The 18,814-nt window shown below is 45.0% G+C and overlaps 3 protein-coding genes across 7 annotated transcripts in view; all 3 read left to right on the forward strand.

Moving 5' to 3' along the window:
• Nucleotides 1–414: 414 nt before the first annotated feature.
• fdft1 (farnesyl-diphosphate farnesyltransferase 1) lies at nucleotides 415–7,698 on the forward strand. Of its 3 annotated transcripts, none has more exons than XM_030344584.1 (8): nucleotides 415–692; nucleotides 2,274–2,371; nucleotides 2,825–3,008; nucleotides 3,701–3,829; nucleotides 4,067–4,258; nucleotides 5,042–5,218; nucleotides 5,675–5,827; nucleotides 6,133–7,698. In XM_030344584.1, exons 1-8 carry the CDS (start codon nucleotides 588–590, stop codon nucleotides 6,358–6,360), a joined length of 1,266 nt encoding a protein of 421 aa, XP_030200444.1. In that variant the 5' UTR covers nucleotides 415–587; the 3' UTR covers nucleotides 6,361–7,698. The 3 variants fall into 3 exon arrangements, with proteins under 3 accessions (XP_030200444.1, XP_030200443.1, XP_030200445.1); XM_030344583.1 differs by having other exon boundaries at nucleotides 510–692; nucleotides 806–2,371; XM_030344585.1 differs by lacking the exon at nucleotides 415–692 and adding an exon at nucleotides 2,006–2,157.
• A 244-nt stretch (nucleotides 7,699–7,942) lies between these two features.
• LOC115534018 (cathepsin B) lies at nucleotides 7,943–13,048 on the forward strand. Of its 3 annotated transcripts, none has more exons than XM_030344587.1 (10): nucleotides 7,943–8,095; nucleotides 9,277–9,394; nucleotides 9,519–9,604; nucleotides 9,975–10,089; nucleotides 10,370–10,485; nucleotides 10,582–10,667; nucleotides 11,009–11,149; nucleotides 11,547–11,663; nucleotides 12,079–12,207; nucleotides 12,737–13,048. In XM_030344587.1, exons 1-10 carry the CDS (start codon nucleotides 8,085–8,087, stop codon nucleotides 12,811–12,813), a joined length of 996 nt encoding a protein of 331 aa, XP_030200447.1. In that variant the 5' UTR covers nucleotides 7,943–8,084; the 3' UTR covers nucleotides 12,814–13,048. The 3 variants fall into 3 exon arrangements, with proteins under 3 accessions (XP_030200447.1, XP_030200446.1, XP_030200448.1); XM_030344586.1 differs by lacking the exon at nucleotides 7,943–8,095 and adding an exon at nucleotides 9,106–9,134; XM_030344588.1 differs by lacking the exon at nucleotides 7,943–8,095 and adding an exon at nucleotides 9,106–9,134 and having other exon boundaries at nucleotides 11,547–11,632.
• A 1,987-nt stretch (nucleotides 13,049–15,035) lies between these two features.
• LOC115534857 (squalene synthase) overlaps nucleotides 15,036–18,814 on the forward strand; it is a gene marked incomplete at its 5' end in the record, with an annotated part of 42,195 nt that continues 38,416 nt past the window's right edge. The window contains one exon of the mRNA XM_030346137.1: nucleotides 15,036–15,260. Within this exon, the coding sequence (XP_030201997.1) occupies nucleotides 15,036–15,260 (225 nt within the window). The remainder of the gene's footprint in view (nucleotides 15,261–18,814) is intronic.

An 18,814-nucleotide genomic window follows, 5' to 3' on the forward strand; every position in this document is an offset into this window, starting at 1 on the left:
GATGACAGAATATCGACGGCAAGATAGGGGGCTGTCGGACGGCTAGAATGGCCTCTCTCGTCGACCTGGGGCCAGGATCTCCTCTTTCACCAGACCCGTGACGTCATGGCCAGATTATCTCCGTCTCTCCCCCATCACTCAACCAAACAAATCCAAAATGCGGCCACGAAATAAAATACATTCACTTTATTTTAAATGACTTTTCATCAAGCATCACATACATCATAAAATTGTTCTATTCTATTTGTGTTTTCTTGTTGTACAGTACTATTTGTCTATTATTTAACGTCGCGTTTTCTATTCCCTCCCACCACCTCCCTATTGGCTGAGAGTCGCTCGGGGCGGGGCATCACACCAGGCGCTCTCAACTTCTATTGGTTGCTAAGGGCTAAGCCCATGACTCGCCAGCCAATGCCGCCCATCATTCGATCTGGCCACAATTGCGACTGAATGGGATGCGGCATGCAAAGGTTCCATGTACTTCTACATCTCCCAGACGCACCAATTGGACGTTACAACGTTGTAACTATCCATTGTAACTATCCATTGTAAAGTACAGAAGACGAAAGTACGAAACGCTTTTAGAAATGCTCAACGACATCGTGAAGTCACTGGGGCACCCAGAAGAGATCCTTAATCTTCTCAAGTTTAAGATGGGTGGATGTAGAGCCGTGATGGCCAAGTTGGACTATGTGAGTACCTACCTGTGCGATCGGTTTTCCATGTACTCGCTTTGTTTCATAAACAGGCCTATACATCCCTAGATTAACATAGCAGGCTATATGGTTGTTTGCTTCTCTTGCAGCGGAGATCAGGAAGCAGATCATTCGTTTACAACAGTTGACAACGCCAATGATCAGGGACCAATGCAAATGATCTACTATGAAGAGAGCACCACATGCTATAGGACGGATCATGCTATGTTGTTATAAAGTATTATGTTGTTGTTCAAGTAGTATTGATAGGCTACTGATAGTCACGTAACTACAGCACCTTGTAGTGCTCATTTAAATCGACCTGCATGTGTCATGTGAAAATGTGTTGTCAAGACTCGAATGCGTTCCTAGAAGACCTAGATGGCGTTTTTCTAATTGTCTGTCTACCGGTAGATGGCTTACCTAGCTGGGAGAGCCCATTAGATTGGACGTCTCTAATTTGCGTTGCATAATAGGCTTTCAGAGTTCAGAGATAGAGATGCTCTGCGCATGTTTCACGGTTAATCTGCGGTCTCCTACATACCTGGCATGATCGTGTTAGTACTGCGTGAAGCTCAACGGTGTCGTTGAACGATTAGGCTGCTTACTTTAACGTCATGTTTTGATTAACGGCAGCCTATACGTGTAGGGTACTGTCATTGAGACCACCTTTCCTTCTAGGATATTGTATATGTTGTTTCACACGTCGCAGGTAGACGCTTACGCAGTAATGTCAAGAACAGAGGGACATAGAAAACATGACATAGGACATTAAACATTGGTTTAGGGGTATAGAAAGGCTTTGCAGGTTTCCATGACATAAAAGCATCACCTGTCCCTCCCTGTGTCTGCCGCTAGATGGCATGAGGTCGTTCACGGCGTATACTTGTAGATACTCATGAATATGCATATTTGAATCGCATGTTCATGTAATAAATCAGTTTTAAATTTGGCCTCGAAGTTTCTCATGGTATTTAAAAATCTAGTTTCAATAGTAACTCGTTTCGTTGCAAGAGAAATAGCATGCGTAGATAAATCCTACCAAGGGAAACACTTTTTCTCGAGAAGTGGATCAGTTTTTCAAAGTTGTGCGCAGTAGCCCGCTGCCTCTCCAACAGATGTATATGCATGTGGATAGGTCGCGGTCACTTTGAAGCGTGACCACGCCCCGTGTTGTGTTACTATTTATGGATCCATGACGCTCAAGTGTTTCACCTCGGCTTCGACTCGCTTGCCCTCTACCCAGCGTGTCACCTCACATAACACTACATGGCATGGATACGGCAGTAATGCTCTCTAGTCAAGACGACACGGCCTTGCCTTGCGTTACAACGCACTTTTCCCGACCATATGGCGGGCGCTTGCTGCAAGTGTCCCATCTCTCTGTTGATACTTAAACGCTCGTTGCTGATCACGCCTCGCAGCACCACTGCCTCCAGCCCTCGGTCTCTCCTGGTTGGCGGTAGGTTGGGGGAGAGAAGGCTGCAGGACAGCTGCTGTCGAGCAGCGCTTCCCAACGCGCTCAGAACTACCAGCTCCTATCGCAGCAACCCCGTGTTTCTGTGTTTCTCCTGCCAGGAGTCCATGAGCGAAAGCCTGCGCACTTGCTACACGTACTTGAACCAAACGAGTCGAAGTTTTGCAGCTGTGATCGAGTCGCTGGACGGGGACCTACGGTAAGGTTTTGACTAAACATGTACACACACGCATGCACTACGTCTTTTTTTGTGAGGGGCGGGGCTCCCTGGCATGATTTGATGTAGCCTATTTTGTAAACAAACAGGCCCACACGGGAAAGTACTCGACGAAGACTCGACGAAGAATCTTGGCATGAAACTGGCCTACCTTCAAAAAAAGAGTTGTTGTGCAATAGTTGCAATGGCAAACGCGCCCACTAAAAGTTTTAAACATTGTTTAAAATTGACACACAGCTGACAGTTAAATCTTAAATCCCTTCCCAAAGTCCCTGCCCATTTTACATGACATAAATCAAACCACAATCAATAGCATCATATTATATATCTATTACATTAGATTGTTTCCTAATCAATCAGAGTCCCTTAAAGATGAAAAAATAACAAATATTCGATCAACAAATGACGCCCCCCTCCCCTTGGGAACCCCCGCAGACATGCGGTCTGCATCTTCTACCTGGTGTTGAGGTCCCTGGACACGGTGGAGGACGACATGACCATCCCCCTGGCGACCAAGGTGCCCATGCTCAACGACTTCCACACCTTCCTGTACCAGGCCGACTGGTGCTTCACCGAGAGCCAGGAGAAAGACCGCCAGGTCCTCGAGGACTTCCCCACGGTCAGTGGCACCCGCCTATTCTGCTCTGTCCGATAGAACGTTTTGACAGACGCGTACTTGTAGGATTTACAGGTACATTAAGGGCATTTATTTTATTTTATTATTATTTTTTTTTTATTAAGTACAACAAGTACATTTGTCAGAAGAAAGAGAAAACAACCATATACCGCTGTCGGTACAGTGTGGATGGATGTTCATAGAAACAAATGCCAAGCACTAGCTAGGTTCTGTTTTTAAGTGCCTGTTTGTAGCACCCTCACAGGCGTCCATCATGACACTATTTGTGGGTCTGCTGCTTTCATGAAGCAGGTTAGTATATTTACATCAAGGGCATTTAGCAAACGCTTTTATCCAAGGCGTCGTACATTTGACGGAAGAAAGAACAACAACAATATGTTGCTGTCGGTACAGTAAGGATTTTCATAGAAACAAGTGCCAAGCACTTAGAATTGTTCAGGGAATGGTTAACCCATTCCCTGTGCACAACAAAGATAGCTATGGATAAGTGGCTACGTAATGCTAGGTACTATTCTTAAGTGCCACGGATTGTAGCAGCAACCCAGGCGCCAGGTATATTACCAGGGTAGTATATATATATATATGTATATATATATAAGTGTGATCCATTTGATAGTGTGAGTATTGTTTATTCATATTTTTTTAACGTAATGTGGTTGATTCCAATGGTCCAGATTTCCCTGGAGTTCCGTAAGCTGGGCCAGCAGTACCGCGAGGTCATCTCTGACATCTGTCACCGTATGGGGATGGGCATGGCCGAGTTCCTGGAGAAGAAAGTGGGCTCCATGAAGGAATGGGACCTGGTGGGTGTTCTCATACGTTTCCTCTTCAGTGTTCGATGGGAAAAGGAAAACGAAGGAATCAAATATTTAGGAAGGCCTTACTGCTCTGACCTCCATACTAAACCTGTGTGTGTGTGTGTGTGTGTGTGTGTGTGTGTGTGTGTGTGTGTGTGTGTGTGTGTGTGTGTGTGTGTGTGTGTGTGTGTGTGTGTGTGTGTGTGTGTGTGTGTGGTCCCCCCCCTCCCCCCACCCCTGCAGTACTGTCACTATGTGGCCGGCCTGGTGGGCATCGGGCTCTCCCAGCTGTTCTCGGCGTCCCAGCTGGCGGACCCCGAGGTGGGCCAGGACACGGAGCTGGCCAACTCCATGGGCCTGTTCCTCCAGAAGACCAACATCATCCGGGACTACCTGGAGGACACGCAGCAGGGCCGTGCCTTCTGGCCCCAGGAGGTAGGGTCGCACGTTCGGCCTCCGCACAACCACTGTGGCCGACTGATCCACGTTCGCTAAAACAATGTTTACCTTGATGGGATTTACGCACAACAACTCTCTCGCATTGAAACATTTTCATTTATTTTTTTATTGTCGTCTTGTATTGTTGCTGTTGCGTGACTGTTGAGGAACCAAGCCAAATAATTTGACTCTTGTGTACTTAGATGATAAGATGCAATAAAATAAACAGAACTTTTAAAGTCAAGATGGTTACTGGAAACTTAAATTCCATGCTAAACTAATTCATCTTCCTCGCACAACTGTGTTAAACGGAACACAGTTCTCGAATGTTTACCTTGATAGGATTCACGCAAAATTTGCATTTTGCATTGAAACGGTTTTAGTTTGTACTTACTTATTGACTTTTTTATCATCATCTTGTATTATTTCTGCTATGTGACTGTTGAGGAATCAAACATAAGAATTCTACTCAAGTGTACTTGTACGATAGGATAATAGAAGTTAATAGAATAAAATAAAGTAATCAAAGAAAATCTGAGGCTGAAGCAAGTTAAATCGCAAACGGAATCTTAAATTTAACACAAAACTTAAATTTAAACCCATGCCTACAGTGTACATTCTGTGATAGGCCAATTTTAAAATGGCTCTTAATCATATGAAAAGAAACCACATGCGATCGTCATAAATGTTCTTAAGTATCCAAGCATTGGGGCCATACGTGTTCTCCATCTGATAAATAACCCCTCCATCTCCCCTTATGCCCCCCCCCCCCCCCCCTAGGCGTGGGTCCAGTTCTCCGACCGTCTGGAGGACCTGGCCCAGCCGGAGAAGCTAGAGTCGGCGCTGTCCTGCCTCAACCTGCTGGTGACGGACGCTCTGAGGCACGTGCCCGACGTGCTCACCTACCTGGCACGCCTGCGCAACCAGAGCATCTTCAACTTCTGCGCCATTCCACAGGTAGCCAGGAGGGAGGTCGCGGAGGCTGCTATTTAGGGGTTCAGCTCTGATACAATGGGGGATCTCATCCTACGGGGAATTCTGTTGTGTGAGGGAGGCTAGGGGGTGAGCTGTTGATGAGGGTGGGGGGAGAGACTGGGTGGAGAACCAGGAACCCTTTGACTGGGAGTTGAGAATCCTAACCATAAGGATAGTCGTCCCCTGACTGTATAAATATGCAGTTTTTTTAGTTTCTGTGGATGGATTAATTAAAAAAATATATAAATGTTGTACTTTGTAGTTTAGAGGTAGAATTTAATGTTTTTTGTGAAAGATCATATCTTGTCTTTGAACATTTTAGCTGTTGGTTTAGTTATTCAACTAGAGATCTCCATGACCATTTCATGTTTAGAGTTTGTACATTTCTTTAACGCCTTTGTTGTAACACTGTCTGCGTGTCATCCCGCTCCTGTCCAGGTGATGGCGCTGGCGACACTGACGGTGTGCTACAACAACCCCATGGTGTTCCGCGGCGTGGTGAAGATTCGCAAGGGCCAGGCGGTCACGCTCATGATGGACGCCAACAACATGGAGGCCGTGCGCGCCATCATCACCCAGTACAGCGGCGAGGTAGGGAGCAAACCGCACAATGTCCATGTTCACTTCCTCTTATGCTCTAAAGTCAGTCCTGATTGGTCGAAGATTTGCTCCTCCCTCTCGCTCTCCCTGGCCCTCCCAGGGTGTGTGTGTGTGTGTGTGTGTGTGTGTGTGTGTGTGTGTGTGTGTGTGTGTGTGTGTGTGTGTGTGTGTGTGTGTGTGTGTGTGTGTGTGTGTGTGTGTGTGTGTGTGTGTGTGTGTGTGTGTGTGTGTGTTGTTTCTATGCATGTGTCTCATCTTTCGTTCTGTGTCTGTTTGTCCCCCCCGCCCCCCAACAGTTGCGACAGAAGGTCTCCCTGACGGACCCGTCGCGGGCCGAGACGTTGCACATCCTGGGCGTGATCGCCGAGAAGTCCGCCCCCCTGCAGCCCGCGCTGCAGTCCAAAAGCTCCCACCTGTCGCCCATGTACCTGTCCGCCGCCATGCTGCTGGCGGCGTTCAGCTGGCAGTACCTCAGCACGACCGTGGCCCAGGCGCAAGACGGCAGGGACATGCAGGGACACTAGCCTCCACCGACCCCCTCCAGTGCTACACACCAAGTCCCCTCCTCTGGTTCTCCAGGAACTCTGGTCCTCCAGGAACCAGGGTCATCGCTCGGCTGGATTTCACGTTCTCTTCTGGGTTCCTCTCGCTCTTCCTTAGTCCTTGGTGGTCCTCGAGGTGGAGTGGAGTGCTGATCTTGGGGGTTTCGTCTCTGGGACGGAGTTCTTTGAACCAAAAACGATGAGGAAGAGGGGGAGACTGCTCTCTGCAGGCTGCTGTGGATAGCTTGATGGATCCGCGGTTCGAGTTTTTGTTGATTTATCATTTGTTTTGTGTTTGCTATATGCAATATGGTGCGTCTTTTGTGGTTTAATGTTTTTTGTGTCATCTTAATTGTGTAAAAGAAAATATAAAAAAAAGGTTAATGGTGATTTCACATGTAGAGAAATATGCATTGTAAGGTTTTATTATTGTTTTGACCTTAAATAGTTGACATGCATTCTGGGCTGACTACTAGATTCAGGTCTAGTTTGTATATTTTGAGGATTGACTGACACTGATTTATGTGATACGACCTTAAAAGTCCTTTTTTGATTTTGAGAAGATACATTTTTAGATGCAAATCTCACTTGTGGAACGGTTAGAATGTAGTGATGGACGAAAAAAGTAATTTCTTGGCAGACGAACGTTAATAAGGTTATCTTACGGCTGTGTGTGAGTGAGTCTATAAACATTATGAATTATATGCGAAGAAAAAGCAATAACCTGTTAGGAGCCAAGAAATGACTGCGGAAATCTATCTTATTATACCCAGTGCATAACAGTAATAGAACAGATACCCCAAAGGTTTTGCTTTTAAATCATCAGACGGCCCTGCGACGCTGGTTAGAAGGTTTGCCTCATGGTCCATGGAACCAATCACAATATAAAGCTGCTGATAGACATTTTAGCATTAACGTGTGGAGACGAAGAGAAACGTTGGCGTAGTACCTTGAGGTACGCATAAAACCTATGAATTAGGTTTAACATGCCCTTAATCCCAATCCCAGTCTCAAAGGGTTTTTCACAGGACCCAACCCCCCCCCCCCCCCCGCGCACCACATCCCGAATCCCCTTACAAGAAACCGGTGGGAAGAACCGAACTGAGAAAGAGATGCAGAATGAGACTGATGGCATTAAGTGTCCTTAAACAAGCTTTGGTGAGTAGAATGGCTAGCGCGGAGAAAACCTTATACGGATCCAAAGAACAACGACTATTAACATTGCTATGTAATGTGACTATTCTATTGGTAGATGGACTTGTTTCACACAGATGACCTCTATCCTTCACTTTTTGAAATAAAAGGAAATGTTTAGTTTTACTGCCGGTGTCAAAGTGTCATTGGATCCGACTTCCTTTGATGTGTATGTACAGTTGGGGCCGTAAATGCCATGTCTAGGTCATAAAGTATATTCTGTGCCCATAAAGTATACTCTGAGCTTAAGCATTAAGACATTCAAATCAATGATACTCATTCAAGTATAATTTTCCTTTTTCGATATAACTGCCCTTAGTGTGTTGTTTGTTTATTCATTATATATGCAAAGCGTAAAAGAGGATTTGGCCTGTCATGTGAGATGGAGGTTATGGTTGTGAGCTATGGTGATATCATGTGATTACTGAACTTGGGGCTGGTTAAAAGCATTTCCCAGTTTTCAGTAGTTTTCAGAGATCAGTAACACGGTTGCACTCCAGTGCTGCTTCTAAATGATACACAGGTAAGCGAACTGAAAAGTCTGTTCTGTGGGGATTATATAAAACATCGGATTGGATTTTGATAAATTGTTTTTTAGTTTTTTAGTTTTTGTTTATTACGCCTTCTTAAAAGTCCTATCATAAGGTTTTATGTGAAACCTTATGTTATCTTTCATTGAAACAGTGCATCGGTATATTGAAAATATAACTTCCTAAGCATAACGTGCAAACTCTTTTACTGTACTATATGAGGTAATTTCATGATAAAAAGTGAGCGTGAACAAATATGTTAATATCAAAAAGTATTAAATGCTACAAATGAGAAATTTTTAAATGAGAGGAGACATATGATCAGATATGAAATCCAAATGTAATTGTTAATTGTTTAGAATAAGTATTATCTTATCTTGGTTTCTGTAATGGCGTTCATGTCTTCAAAGCAGGTGTTGGCCTACTTTCTAAACCGCTATTTCTGTAACCTGAGAAAGAGGAACTTTTCTTGTACTTTCTTTCATATCCTCACACTTTTACTCATATCCTTTAAAACACCACTTCATCACGATTGCAGAAAACAAAGGTTTTAAGCAAATATAATTGTAGGCCTACCTGATCATTTAAGTGGCAGCTCTGAAACAGAACAAACGCGAAAGCTGACAGATTTGCATCAGAAGTTCAACAAAAGCGCAGATTAAAAAAAGCCCAATACCTCTGATAAACGATTATATTGACATTTTCACAGGTACATAACAGCACAGGTATTTATATTATGTACTGTATATTTGTGTGCGTATCTTTGAATCTCAAGCTCTGAATTAAAAAAGATGCATGAACTACACATTTTGTAAAAATAAAAATATACACTGTAAATGTGAATATGCACACTGAATAATTGCGCCATGATTTATTATGAGTAATCGCACTATGAATTATTGCACAACACAATGGACTGGGGAACGAAGGCTCTGTGTGACCGAGATAGAGAGAGGGGGCGAGGCACTTTAATACAGAACACAGTCTGTTGGTTTACTGACGTGTTAAGGGCCTAAAGATGTTGTGTCGGGGGTAAGGCGTGATATTTATTTCCTGTCCTTAGCAACCAGTCTGATACAGTGTCTGAAAGAAAGCTATGATGGAAGCGTAAACTATAATCTCGTGTTCAATAATGGATTTTAAAAGTATGCTGACTCTAAACACTCTTTCCAAGGATGCATTGGGTAAGCCTCCTCTTGTCGGCCCTGTCCGTCACCTGGGCTAAGCCCCGCCTCCCCCTCCTCTCCTTGCAGATGATTGACGTCGTCAACGAATCGAACACAACCTGGAAGGTGGGAGGCGTTAGGTCGTTTGATCTCATCGTGACACGCGTGTCAAATAAATAACTTCAAGTTTAACCAAAAATGAACCCGCCTACTGTTTTTGATTCATTTTCCTCTCACTCCAATGTTATAGGCTGGGCAGAATTTCCACAATGTGGACATGAGCTACGTGAAGAGTCTGTGCGGGACGCTGCTCAATGGGCCCAGGCTGCCGGAGGTGTAAGTCTTGGTTTATATATTTGAGGGTAGGCCATGCTGTTTGTCTCTGTTTATGAAGAGACCTGAGTCCCAGTATCACAATTTCCAATGAAACTAATCGTTTGATAAAATTTGCTATTCCTTTACTGGATCAAATAAATAGAAGATGTAAATACACAACATGTTGAACCCTGCAGCCACTGCGGAGAACATTTACAATGTTAAAAATACATGTACACTTCGAAATAATTTGTGTTTCACTTCTGCCCACACATTTTTTGTCCAATCACTGCACCTGATTTCACTGCATCACTGCAGCTATATTTCAACAAAGTTGAAATACATTTTTGCATTTGTTCCCGACTAAATCATTTCTGGTGCAATTTCCCAGGATGCGTTCTGTTGAGGGTCTGGGGCTGCCCGTCAGCTTTGACTCTCGCGAGCAGTGGCCCAACTGCCCCACCATCCAACAGATCAGAGACCAGGGAGGGTGTGGCTCCTGCTGGGTAACACACACACACACACACACACACACACACACACACACACACACACACACACACACACACACACACACACACACACACACACACACACACACACACACACACACACACACACACACACACACCTGACCTCAAACCAAACACACCAAAATAGAACGTTACAGAATTAAATATTAGGAAGTGGCCACTGATTGAGGAAGTGCATTGTGATGAAGTATAACCATAACTAGCTCCGCACCTGACATCTGACATTCTGTGTTTGGTGTTCTGTTACCCATAGGCCTTTGGGGCAGTGGAGGCCATGTCTGACAGGTTATGTATCGTGACCAAAGGGAAGGTGTCAGTGGAGATCTCTGCTGAAGATCTGGTGACCTGCTGCAATAAGTGTGGCTTTGGGTGAGCCTACCAGGGCTTTCTGTTTGTTGTTGTGTAGGGATACACGTCTGTTGTGTCTGGGTACATTGAAGGGCTGTAACGTATATGTGTTGTTAGGTGTGATGGGGGTTGGCCGGCGTCAGCCTGGAGCTATTGGACTAACAACGGTATTGTGACTGGGGGTTTGTACGACTCTAAAGTAGGTGAGGACGACGGAAAGAACTTTATATTTCGTCTTTACAATTTTTGTTTTGTTTTGTTTTATTGTCCTGAGAAATTAAATCTTTGGACTGGAGTGATGTTTACTAGGCAAAGTGTGTGTGTGTGTGTGTGTGTGTGTGTGTGTGTGTGTGTGTGTGTGTGTGTGTGTGTGTGTGTGTGTGTGTGTGTGTGTGTGTGTGTGTGTGTGCGTGTGGACATGCCTCCATGTTATCTATTTTCTGATTTAGGTGTTCACACATAAACACATACTGTATGTGTGCAAATTGCTGCGTTAACCATTTAGTTCCATGCGTAATTCATTTGTGATGTGTATGATTGACAGGCTGTGAGCCCTATACCATCGCTCCTTGTGAGCACCATGTGAACGGGTCCCGCCCCCCCTGCACTATGGGCCCCACCCCCAAGTGTACCATGCAGTGCATCGATGGATACCCGGTCCGCTACAAGAAAGACAAACACATGGGTAACACTGAGTCCTATATACTCAACAACTAATGAGAGAGGCTGGGTTCGATCTCCAGTATACTCAGCGGGAACCTCCTACCTGCTGCTGAATGAATTATCTGAATAACTTACAACCATTGTGGACGGGAACTTTAGTTTAGAGGGTGTTCTTTCAGAACTGTGAATGAAATATACACTGTGAGCATTTCATACAAATCAGAATTGAAATCAATTCAATGATGAATCACAATTCACCATTGACATCATCAAAATACACAATTGTCTGACATGATGTATAAATAACACTCTATGTATTTAAGCGCTTTTCATTTGATTTAACTAGAAAATCCATCATAATGTACGGTTGCATTATCACTCTGCCCTGAATCTGTGTTGTGCTTTGTCGCCCCCTGTAGGTCAGAAAGCGTACAGCGTCTCCTCTAAACCGGAGCAGATCATGGCCGAGTTGTACCAGAACGGACCCGTAGAGGCAGCCTTCGAGGTCTATGAAGATTTTCTACTGTACAAGAGTGGTAGGGAATTGTTATATATATATATATATATATATATATATATATATATATATATATATATTAATCACGGATTTCTATTTACCCACATATTTATCGACTTGAGACTGCACATAAACAAACAAACTGACCCGTACGCAAGCGTGCACACACACGCGCACGCACAGGCGCACGCACGCACGCGCACACGCGCACGCACGCACCCCCCCCCCCCCCCCCCCCCCCCCCCCCCCACACACACACACACACACACACACACATACACACACACACAAACACACACACACACACACACGCATTATGCAACCATGCAAACAACACCCATGTGCCGCAAAATCACACTCAAATTCTCATGCATTAAACACACATAAAGAAAAAAGAACACACACTTAACACTCAGGCTCTTATCTTCCTGCAGGTGTGTACCAGAGAGTCTCAGGGGAGGATCTGGGGGGCCACGCCATTAAGATCCTGGGGTGGGGGGAGGAGAACGGGACCCCCTACTGGCTGGCGGCCAACTCCTGGAACGCCGACTGGGGAGACAAAGGTACACTGAAAACATGGACGTGATCGGTCGATGCAATTTGGTGTGATGTCCATGGTTGTAGTTTATTGACTGCTTTAGTTTACATGAGGGTGATACAACGCAATGACTACATATTAAGTGGTTTTTGGTTTGCTACTTTTCTTATGAGTATTTTTGGTGTGTTTATGGTTTGAAAGTTGACATTTACCATGGGAAAAATGTTACCCGTCTGATAGTGCAGGTAAATTAGCAGTTAGGGGTCAGGGTACCTCGCTCAAGGGCTTACATAGGCCTACACAATATTACACAAATTTAAAGGCTGGGCGTTGAACCTAGAACCTTCTCACTGGGAGGGAAATACATGCAACCTGACTATCAAGCCAAGAGTGTTATTTAACGTAGGCCTATTGGATAATGGGAATCACCGTTTGTTTTTTTACTCTCTATGAATCAGTACTATGCACTCACCACAACCCTTTTGGTGAGTTATTGTAATTGTATTAAACTTTTAACTTGCATAACCTGTGTTCTTTCTCTTCCCCCCCAATAGGGTTCTTCAAGATCAAGCGTGGGAACGATGAGTGTGGCATTGAGTCTGAGATCGTGGCGGGAACTCCACTGATCTAGAGCACAAGATGATGAGACACCTTCCACAACTTTGAAAAAATGAATTATAGTGCAACCATTTATGATCTGTTGACCTTGTGAATTAAACATGTCATGAAATCGCCAGACCATCAGCCATCAGATTAGAATGATGAATAATATATTATTTTTAATTATGCATAACTGAAAAAAGTTGAGATTTTGAGGACATGAATTTAATTGAAATCACACATTTTTGATAAAAATTTACAATACATTCCTCTCTTCCTCTCTGTCATTGGTCAAATGAGCAAATAGAGCACACCTTTGATGACAAAAGATCACCAGAAAATAACAAAAACCCAGATGATTCTCCACCAAACAGTTAATTTGAATGATCCTTCTGAGAGCAAATGTACAACCACGATAAGATGAGATGGTTCTTCTAAGCAAGGGATGTCCTTGTTTTGTTAGAATCATGCTAAGAATAATTATGTTAATAATAACTTAAAAATCAATGATTGAAATGGGGGAAAGCGAGCGAGCGCTTGGATGAGAGGTGTACATTTGTCAGAAGAAAGAGAAACAACAAAATATTGCTGTCGGTACACTAAGGATTTTCAATTGCAAACAAGTGTCAAGCACTTACAATTGTTAAGGGAATGGTTAATCCATTCCCTCCGCACAACAAAGATAGCTAGGATAAGAGGCTACATAATGCTAGGTACTATTTTTAAGTGCCACAGTTTGTAGCACCAACCCAGGCGCCGCTCATGACACCATTTGTTGGTCTGCTACTTATAGTACCAAGGGTAGTATATATATAAGTGTTATCAATTTCAATATGACTATTGTTTATTCATCTTTTTTTAACGTAATTTCGTTGATTTCATTGGTCCAGATTTCCCTGGAGTTCCGTAAGCTGGGCCAGCACTGCCGCGAGGTCATCTCTGACATCTGTCATCGTATGGGTATGGGCATGGCCGAGTTCCTGGAGAAGAAACTGGGCTCCATGAAGGAATGGGACCTGATGGGTGTTTTTTCCTTTGTTTTTGCCGCGTTGAGGATCAGGTTGTTCTCTTGGCTCCAGCTCACCAGGTTCTCTGGCCTCGTGGGTGGGTTTGAAGTCTTGAGTGTAGAGGGAGAAGAGGAAGGGACTCAACACACAACCCTGTGGTGCACCGATGTTCAGGGTGATGCTGGGGGAGACCTGTCTCCCCATTCACACAGTCTGTGGTCGGCCAGTGAGGAAGTCCAGAACCCAGCTGCTCAGGTGTGTGTTGAGGCCCAGGTGGTCCAGCTTGGTGGCAAGTTTATGGGGAGGGATGGTATTGAAGGCGGAGCTATAGTCTATGAATAGCATCCGCACATAGCTGTCACGCTGGTCAAGGTGTGTCCGGGTGGAGTGGAGGGCTAGTGACACTGCGTCCTCCGTCGACCTGTTTGCCCTGTGGGCAAATTTGTGGTTGTCTAAGGAGGGGGGGATGCTGTTCTTCAAGTTTCCCAGTACCATTTCCTGAACACCAGTGCCAGCGCCACAGGCCGATAGTCATTGAGGGACCTGATAGCTGATTGTTTTGGGACAGGGATGATTGTGGCTGTCTTGAGGCATGCAGGGACGGAGGCCTGCAGCAGGGAGGTGTAAAACAGGTGTGTGAGCACCGCAGTCAGCTCCCCTGCGCAGTGCTTCAGAACCCGCCCTGGTACTACGTCAGGTCCGGTGGTTTTGTTGGGGTTCAGGTCATCACGGAGGGATGGACTTTGTGCGTGTGTGGAGCCGCTGCTGTTGTAGCCGGTGACGGTTCTGATGCCCTGCCGCACGCGTCGAGAGTCTGAGCTGTAAGAATACTCCTCGATACGCGTAGCGGTGCTTTGCTTCCCTGATGCCCTTCCTCAGAATGGCCCTTGCTGTTCTGTAGGCCTCTGCATTACCTGAGTGGAAAGCTGCATCCCGGGCCTTCAGCAGACCAGTTACAGCGCCATTCAGCCATGGCTTATGGTTGGGGAGTGTCAGTATTGTCTTCTTTGTGGTGACACTGTTCATACAGAAGGTGATGTTGTCCAATACTGTGTTGTAGCAGGTGTTGAGGTCCATGTGGTTGTTGCCATTGACAGCCTGTTTAAAGATGTCCCAATCGGTATACTCAAAGCAGTTCTGTAGCCTGTCACTGGCTCCTTCTGGCCAGACCATGATGATGCGAACTGTTGGTTTGGTCCTTGCAATGAGGGGTCTGTATGCAGGTGTTAAATGCAGACTGATGTGATCGGATCGGCCCAGATGGGGGGAGGGGGACTTTAGCAATGTTGCAGTAGACCTGGTCCAAGATATTATTACCTCTGGTGGGCATTCGGCGTCCCAGCTGGCGGACCCCGAGGCGGGCCAGGACACGGAGCTGGCCAGCTCCATGGGCCTGTTCCTCCAGAAGACCAACATCATCCGGGACTACCTGGAGGACACGCAGCAGGGCCGCGCCTTCTGGCCCCAGGAGGTAGGGTCGCACGTTCGGCCTCCGCACAACCACTGTGACCGACTGATCCACGTTCGCTAAAACAATGTTTACCTTGATGGGATTTGCGCACAACATCTCTCATGCATTGAAACATTTTTTATTTATTAGGGGTCCAAGCCAACAGGTTGGATCCCTATTGTTTTTGTAAGGATTTAAACCGCAAAACTGTTTTTTCCCTACTCCTCCCACATTTCTCGACCAATCAACACCAAACTTTGCACACGACATCTTCAGACGCACACGAAAAGAAATACTCAAACACTTTTTGATCCGACCTTCGATTACGAAACGGTAGCATTTTGAATATTTGTTTATTAGCTACGTTTTACGTTGAAAATCTAAAATCCAGAAAAATACCAAAATTAGACATCGGATCAAGTCCAAATTTTACACACATGTCGGTGTTACCCTTAGTGACGTTCGATAAAAAAAACGCAACATTTCGCCATTAGGGGGCGCCATAAACGAGGAAATTGTATATCTTCTACAAAATTTCGCCGCGAAAACGCTGCACTGACTTCTCGCTACTCCTACCACAGTCAAATTCTTTGTATCCACAGGTTCAGGGTAGCGTTTTCGGTGAAATGCACACTTCTTGGACCCCTGCATAACTGCTTGCAGTTCTAGTTATTATTAGGGGTCCAAGCCAACAGGTTGGATCCCTATTGTTTTTGTAAGGATTTTTATTATTAGGGGTCCAAGCCAACAGGTTGGATCCCTATTGTTTTTGTAAGGATTTTTCCTATTATTATACTTCCCCCCGTACTTGTGGGACCACAGCCCAAACCGTAAATGGTGCGGACATGCCAATAGCATGACTGGATCCAGGTCCGGCACCGCTACTCGGATAACAAAATCCAGACACGCCGGTCACTAGGTGGCGCTATACCAAGGAATACGCGTTTGGGGCTATAACTCCCACACCGAACCTCCCAGAGTCCAAAAACTTGTACACACAGATGCACTGGAGTCTGCTGCATCTTTTGGCCTAGGCCACGCCCATTTGCGTCTATAATTTTTTTTCGCAAAATCGCGAAAACCGCTAAACAGTTTTTTCCCTACTCCTCCCACATTTCTTGACCAATCGACACCAAACTTTGCACACAACATCTTCAGACGCACACGCATAGAATTGATAGACACTTTTTTGATCGGACCTTCGACGACGAAACGGTAGCGTTTTGAATATTGGTTTATTAGCTAAATTAGACGTGGAATTTCAAAAATCCAAAGAAATCCAAAATTAGGCATCGGAACGAGTCCAAATTTTACACACATGTTGGTGTTAACCTTAACGTCGTTCGATAAAAAATTCGGAAAAATTCGCCATTAGGGGGCGCAATAAACGAGGAAATTGTATATCATCTACAAAATTTCGCCGCGAAAACGCTACACTGACTTCTCGCTACTCCTACCACAGTCAAATCCTTTGTATCCACAGGTTCAGGGTAGCGTTTTCAACACATGCTTCGCGTTGTGCCGGCGAAACGCACATTTCTTGTCGCGTTGTGCCGGCGAAATGCACACTTCTTGGACCCCTGCATAACTGCTTGCAGTTCTAGTTTTTATTATACTTACCCCCCTAAAACTGGTACTACAGCCCGAACCGTAAATGGTGCAGACACGCCAATTGCATGACTAGATCCAGGTCTCTTCGGACTACGCTGACGACCAAATCCAGACACGCCGGTCACTAGGTGGCGCTATACCAAGGAAAGACGCGTTTGGGGCTATAACTCCCACACCGAACCTCCCACAGTCAAAAACTTGTACGCACATATTCACTGGAGTCTGCTGCATCTTTTGGCATAGGCCACGCCCATTTGCGTCTAGAATTTTTTTTCGCAAAATCGCGAAAACCGCAAAACTGTTTTTTCCCTACTCCTCCCACATTTCTCGACCAATCAACACCAAACTTTGCACACGAAAAGAAAAACTCAAAAACTTTTTGATCCGACCTTCGATTACGAAACGGTAGCATTTTGAATATTTGTTTATTAGCTACGTTTTACGTCGAAACGCAAAAATTCAAAAAATACCAAAATTACACATCGGATCAAGTCCAAATTTTAGACACATGTCGGTGCTACCCTTAATGGCGTTCAATAAAGATTTCGGAATATTTCGCCATTAGGGGGCGCAATAAACGAGGAAATTGTATATCTTCTAATTGGCCAAAGGAATGTTCTTCAAACTCAAGGGAAACCATCAAGTGGCAATCCCGAGCCTATATAGAAAATATGGCCAAGAATTATTAATGTGGGCGGGAGTTATTTGGCAAAGGATAATTCTCTTTGGAAAATTTCGCCACAGGTCGGCGCCAAAAAACGACGACATTGTCTATCTCCTATTTGGCCATGGAATGTTCTGAAAACGCGTTTTAGGCTATAACTCCCACACCGAAGCTCCCACAGTCAAAACCTTTATATCCACATGTTGTTCACGGTAGCATTTTGAACACATGCTTCGCGTTGTGCCGGCGAAACGCACATTTCTTGTCGCGTTGTGCCGGCGAAATGCACACTTCTTGGACCCCTGCATAACTGCTTGCAGTTCTAGTTATTATACTACCTCCCCGTGAAAGTGGAACCACAGCCCAAACCGTAAATGGTGCCGACATGCCAATTGCATGACTAGATCCAGGTCCGGCACCGCTACTCAGATAACAAAATCCAGACACGCCGGCCCCTAGGTGGCGCTATACCAAGGAAAGACGCGTTTGGGGCTATAACTCCCACACCGAACCTCCCACATTCAAAACCTTGTACCCACATATTCACTGGAGTCTGCTGCATCTTTTGGCATAGGCCACGCCCATTTGCGTCCACAATTTTTTTTCGCAAAATCGCGAAAACCGCAAAACTGTTTTTTCCCTACTCCTCCCACATTTCTTGACCAATCGACACCAAACTTTGCACACGACATCTTCAGACGCACACGCAAAGGAATCGTGAGACAGTTTTTTGATCCGACCTTCGACGACGAAACGGTAGCGTTTTGAATATTGGTTTATGAGCTAAATTAGACGTGGAAAATCAAAAATCCAAAGAAATCCAAAATTAGACATCGGAACGAGTCCAAATTTTACACACATGTTGGTGCTAACCTTAACGTCGTTCGATAAAAATTTCGGAAAATTTCGCCATTAGGGGGCGCAATAAACGAGGAAATTGTATATCTTCTACAAAATTTCGCCGCGAAAACGCTACACTGACTTCTCGCTACTCCTACCACAGTCAAATCCTTTGTATCCACAGGTTCAGGGTAGCGTTTTGAACACATGCTTCGCGTTGTGCCGGCGAAACGCACATTTCTTGTCGCGTTGTGCCGGCGAAATGCACACTTCTTGGACCCCTGCGTAACTGCTTGCAGTTCTAGTTAGGGGTCCAAGCCAACAGGTTGGATCCCTATTGTTTTTGTAAGGATTTTTATTAGGGGTCCAAGCCAACAGGTTGGATCCCTATTGTTTTTGTAAGGATTATTAGGGGTCCAAGCCAACAGGTTGGATCCCTATTGTTTTTGTAAGGATTATT

The sequence above is a fragment of the Gadus morhua genome, chromosome 21 (assembly GCF_902167405.1).
Source record: "Gadus morhua chromosome 21, gadMor3.0, whole genome shotgun sequence".
Taxonomy (NCBI): Eukaryota; Metazoa; Chordata; class Actinopteri; order Gadiformes; family Gadidae; genus Gadus; species Gadus morhua.

Excerpts from the sequence above, each read along its gene's own strand:
- LOC115534018 (XM_030344586.1), top strand. Across the intron at positions 10,090-10,369 it reads GAGGGTGTGGCTCCTGCTGG|GCCTTTGGGGCAGTGGAGGC; the intron begins GTAACACACACA and ends TGTTACCCATAG. Across the intron at positions 11,664-12,078 it reads TTTTCTACTGTACAAGAGTG|GTGTGTACCAGAGAGTCTCA; the intron begins GTAGGGAATTGT and ends ATCTTCCTGCAG.
- fdft1 (XM_030344583.1), top strand. The coding sequence starts at position 2,046 with ATGGCGGGCGCTTGCTGCAAGTGTCCCATCTCTCTGTTGATACTTAAA. Across the intron at positions 3,009-3,700 it reads TCCTCGAGGACTTCCCCACG|ATTTCCCTGGAGTTCCGTAA; the intron begins GTCAGTGGCACC and ends CCAATGGTCCAG. Across the intron at positions 5,219-5,674 it reads ACTTCTGCGCCATTCCACAG|GTGATGGCGCTGGCGACACT; the intron begins GTAGCCAGGAGG and ends GCTCCTGTCCAG.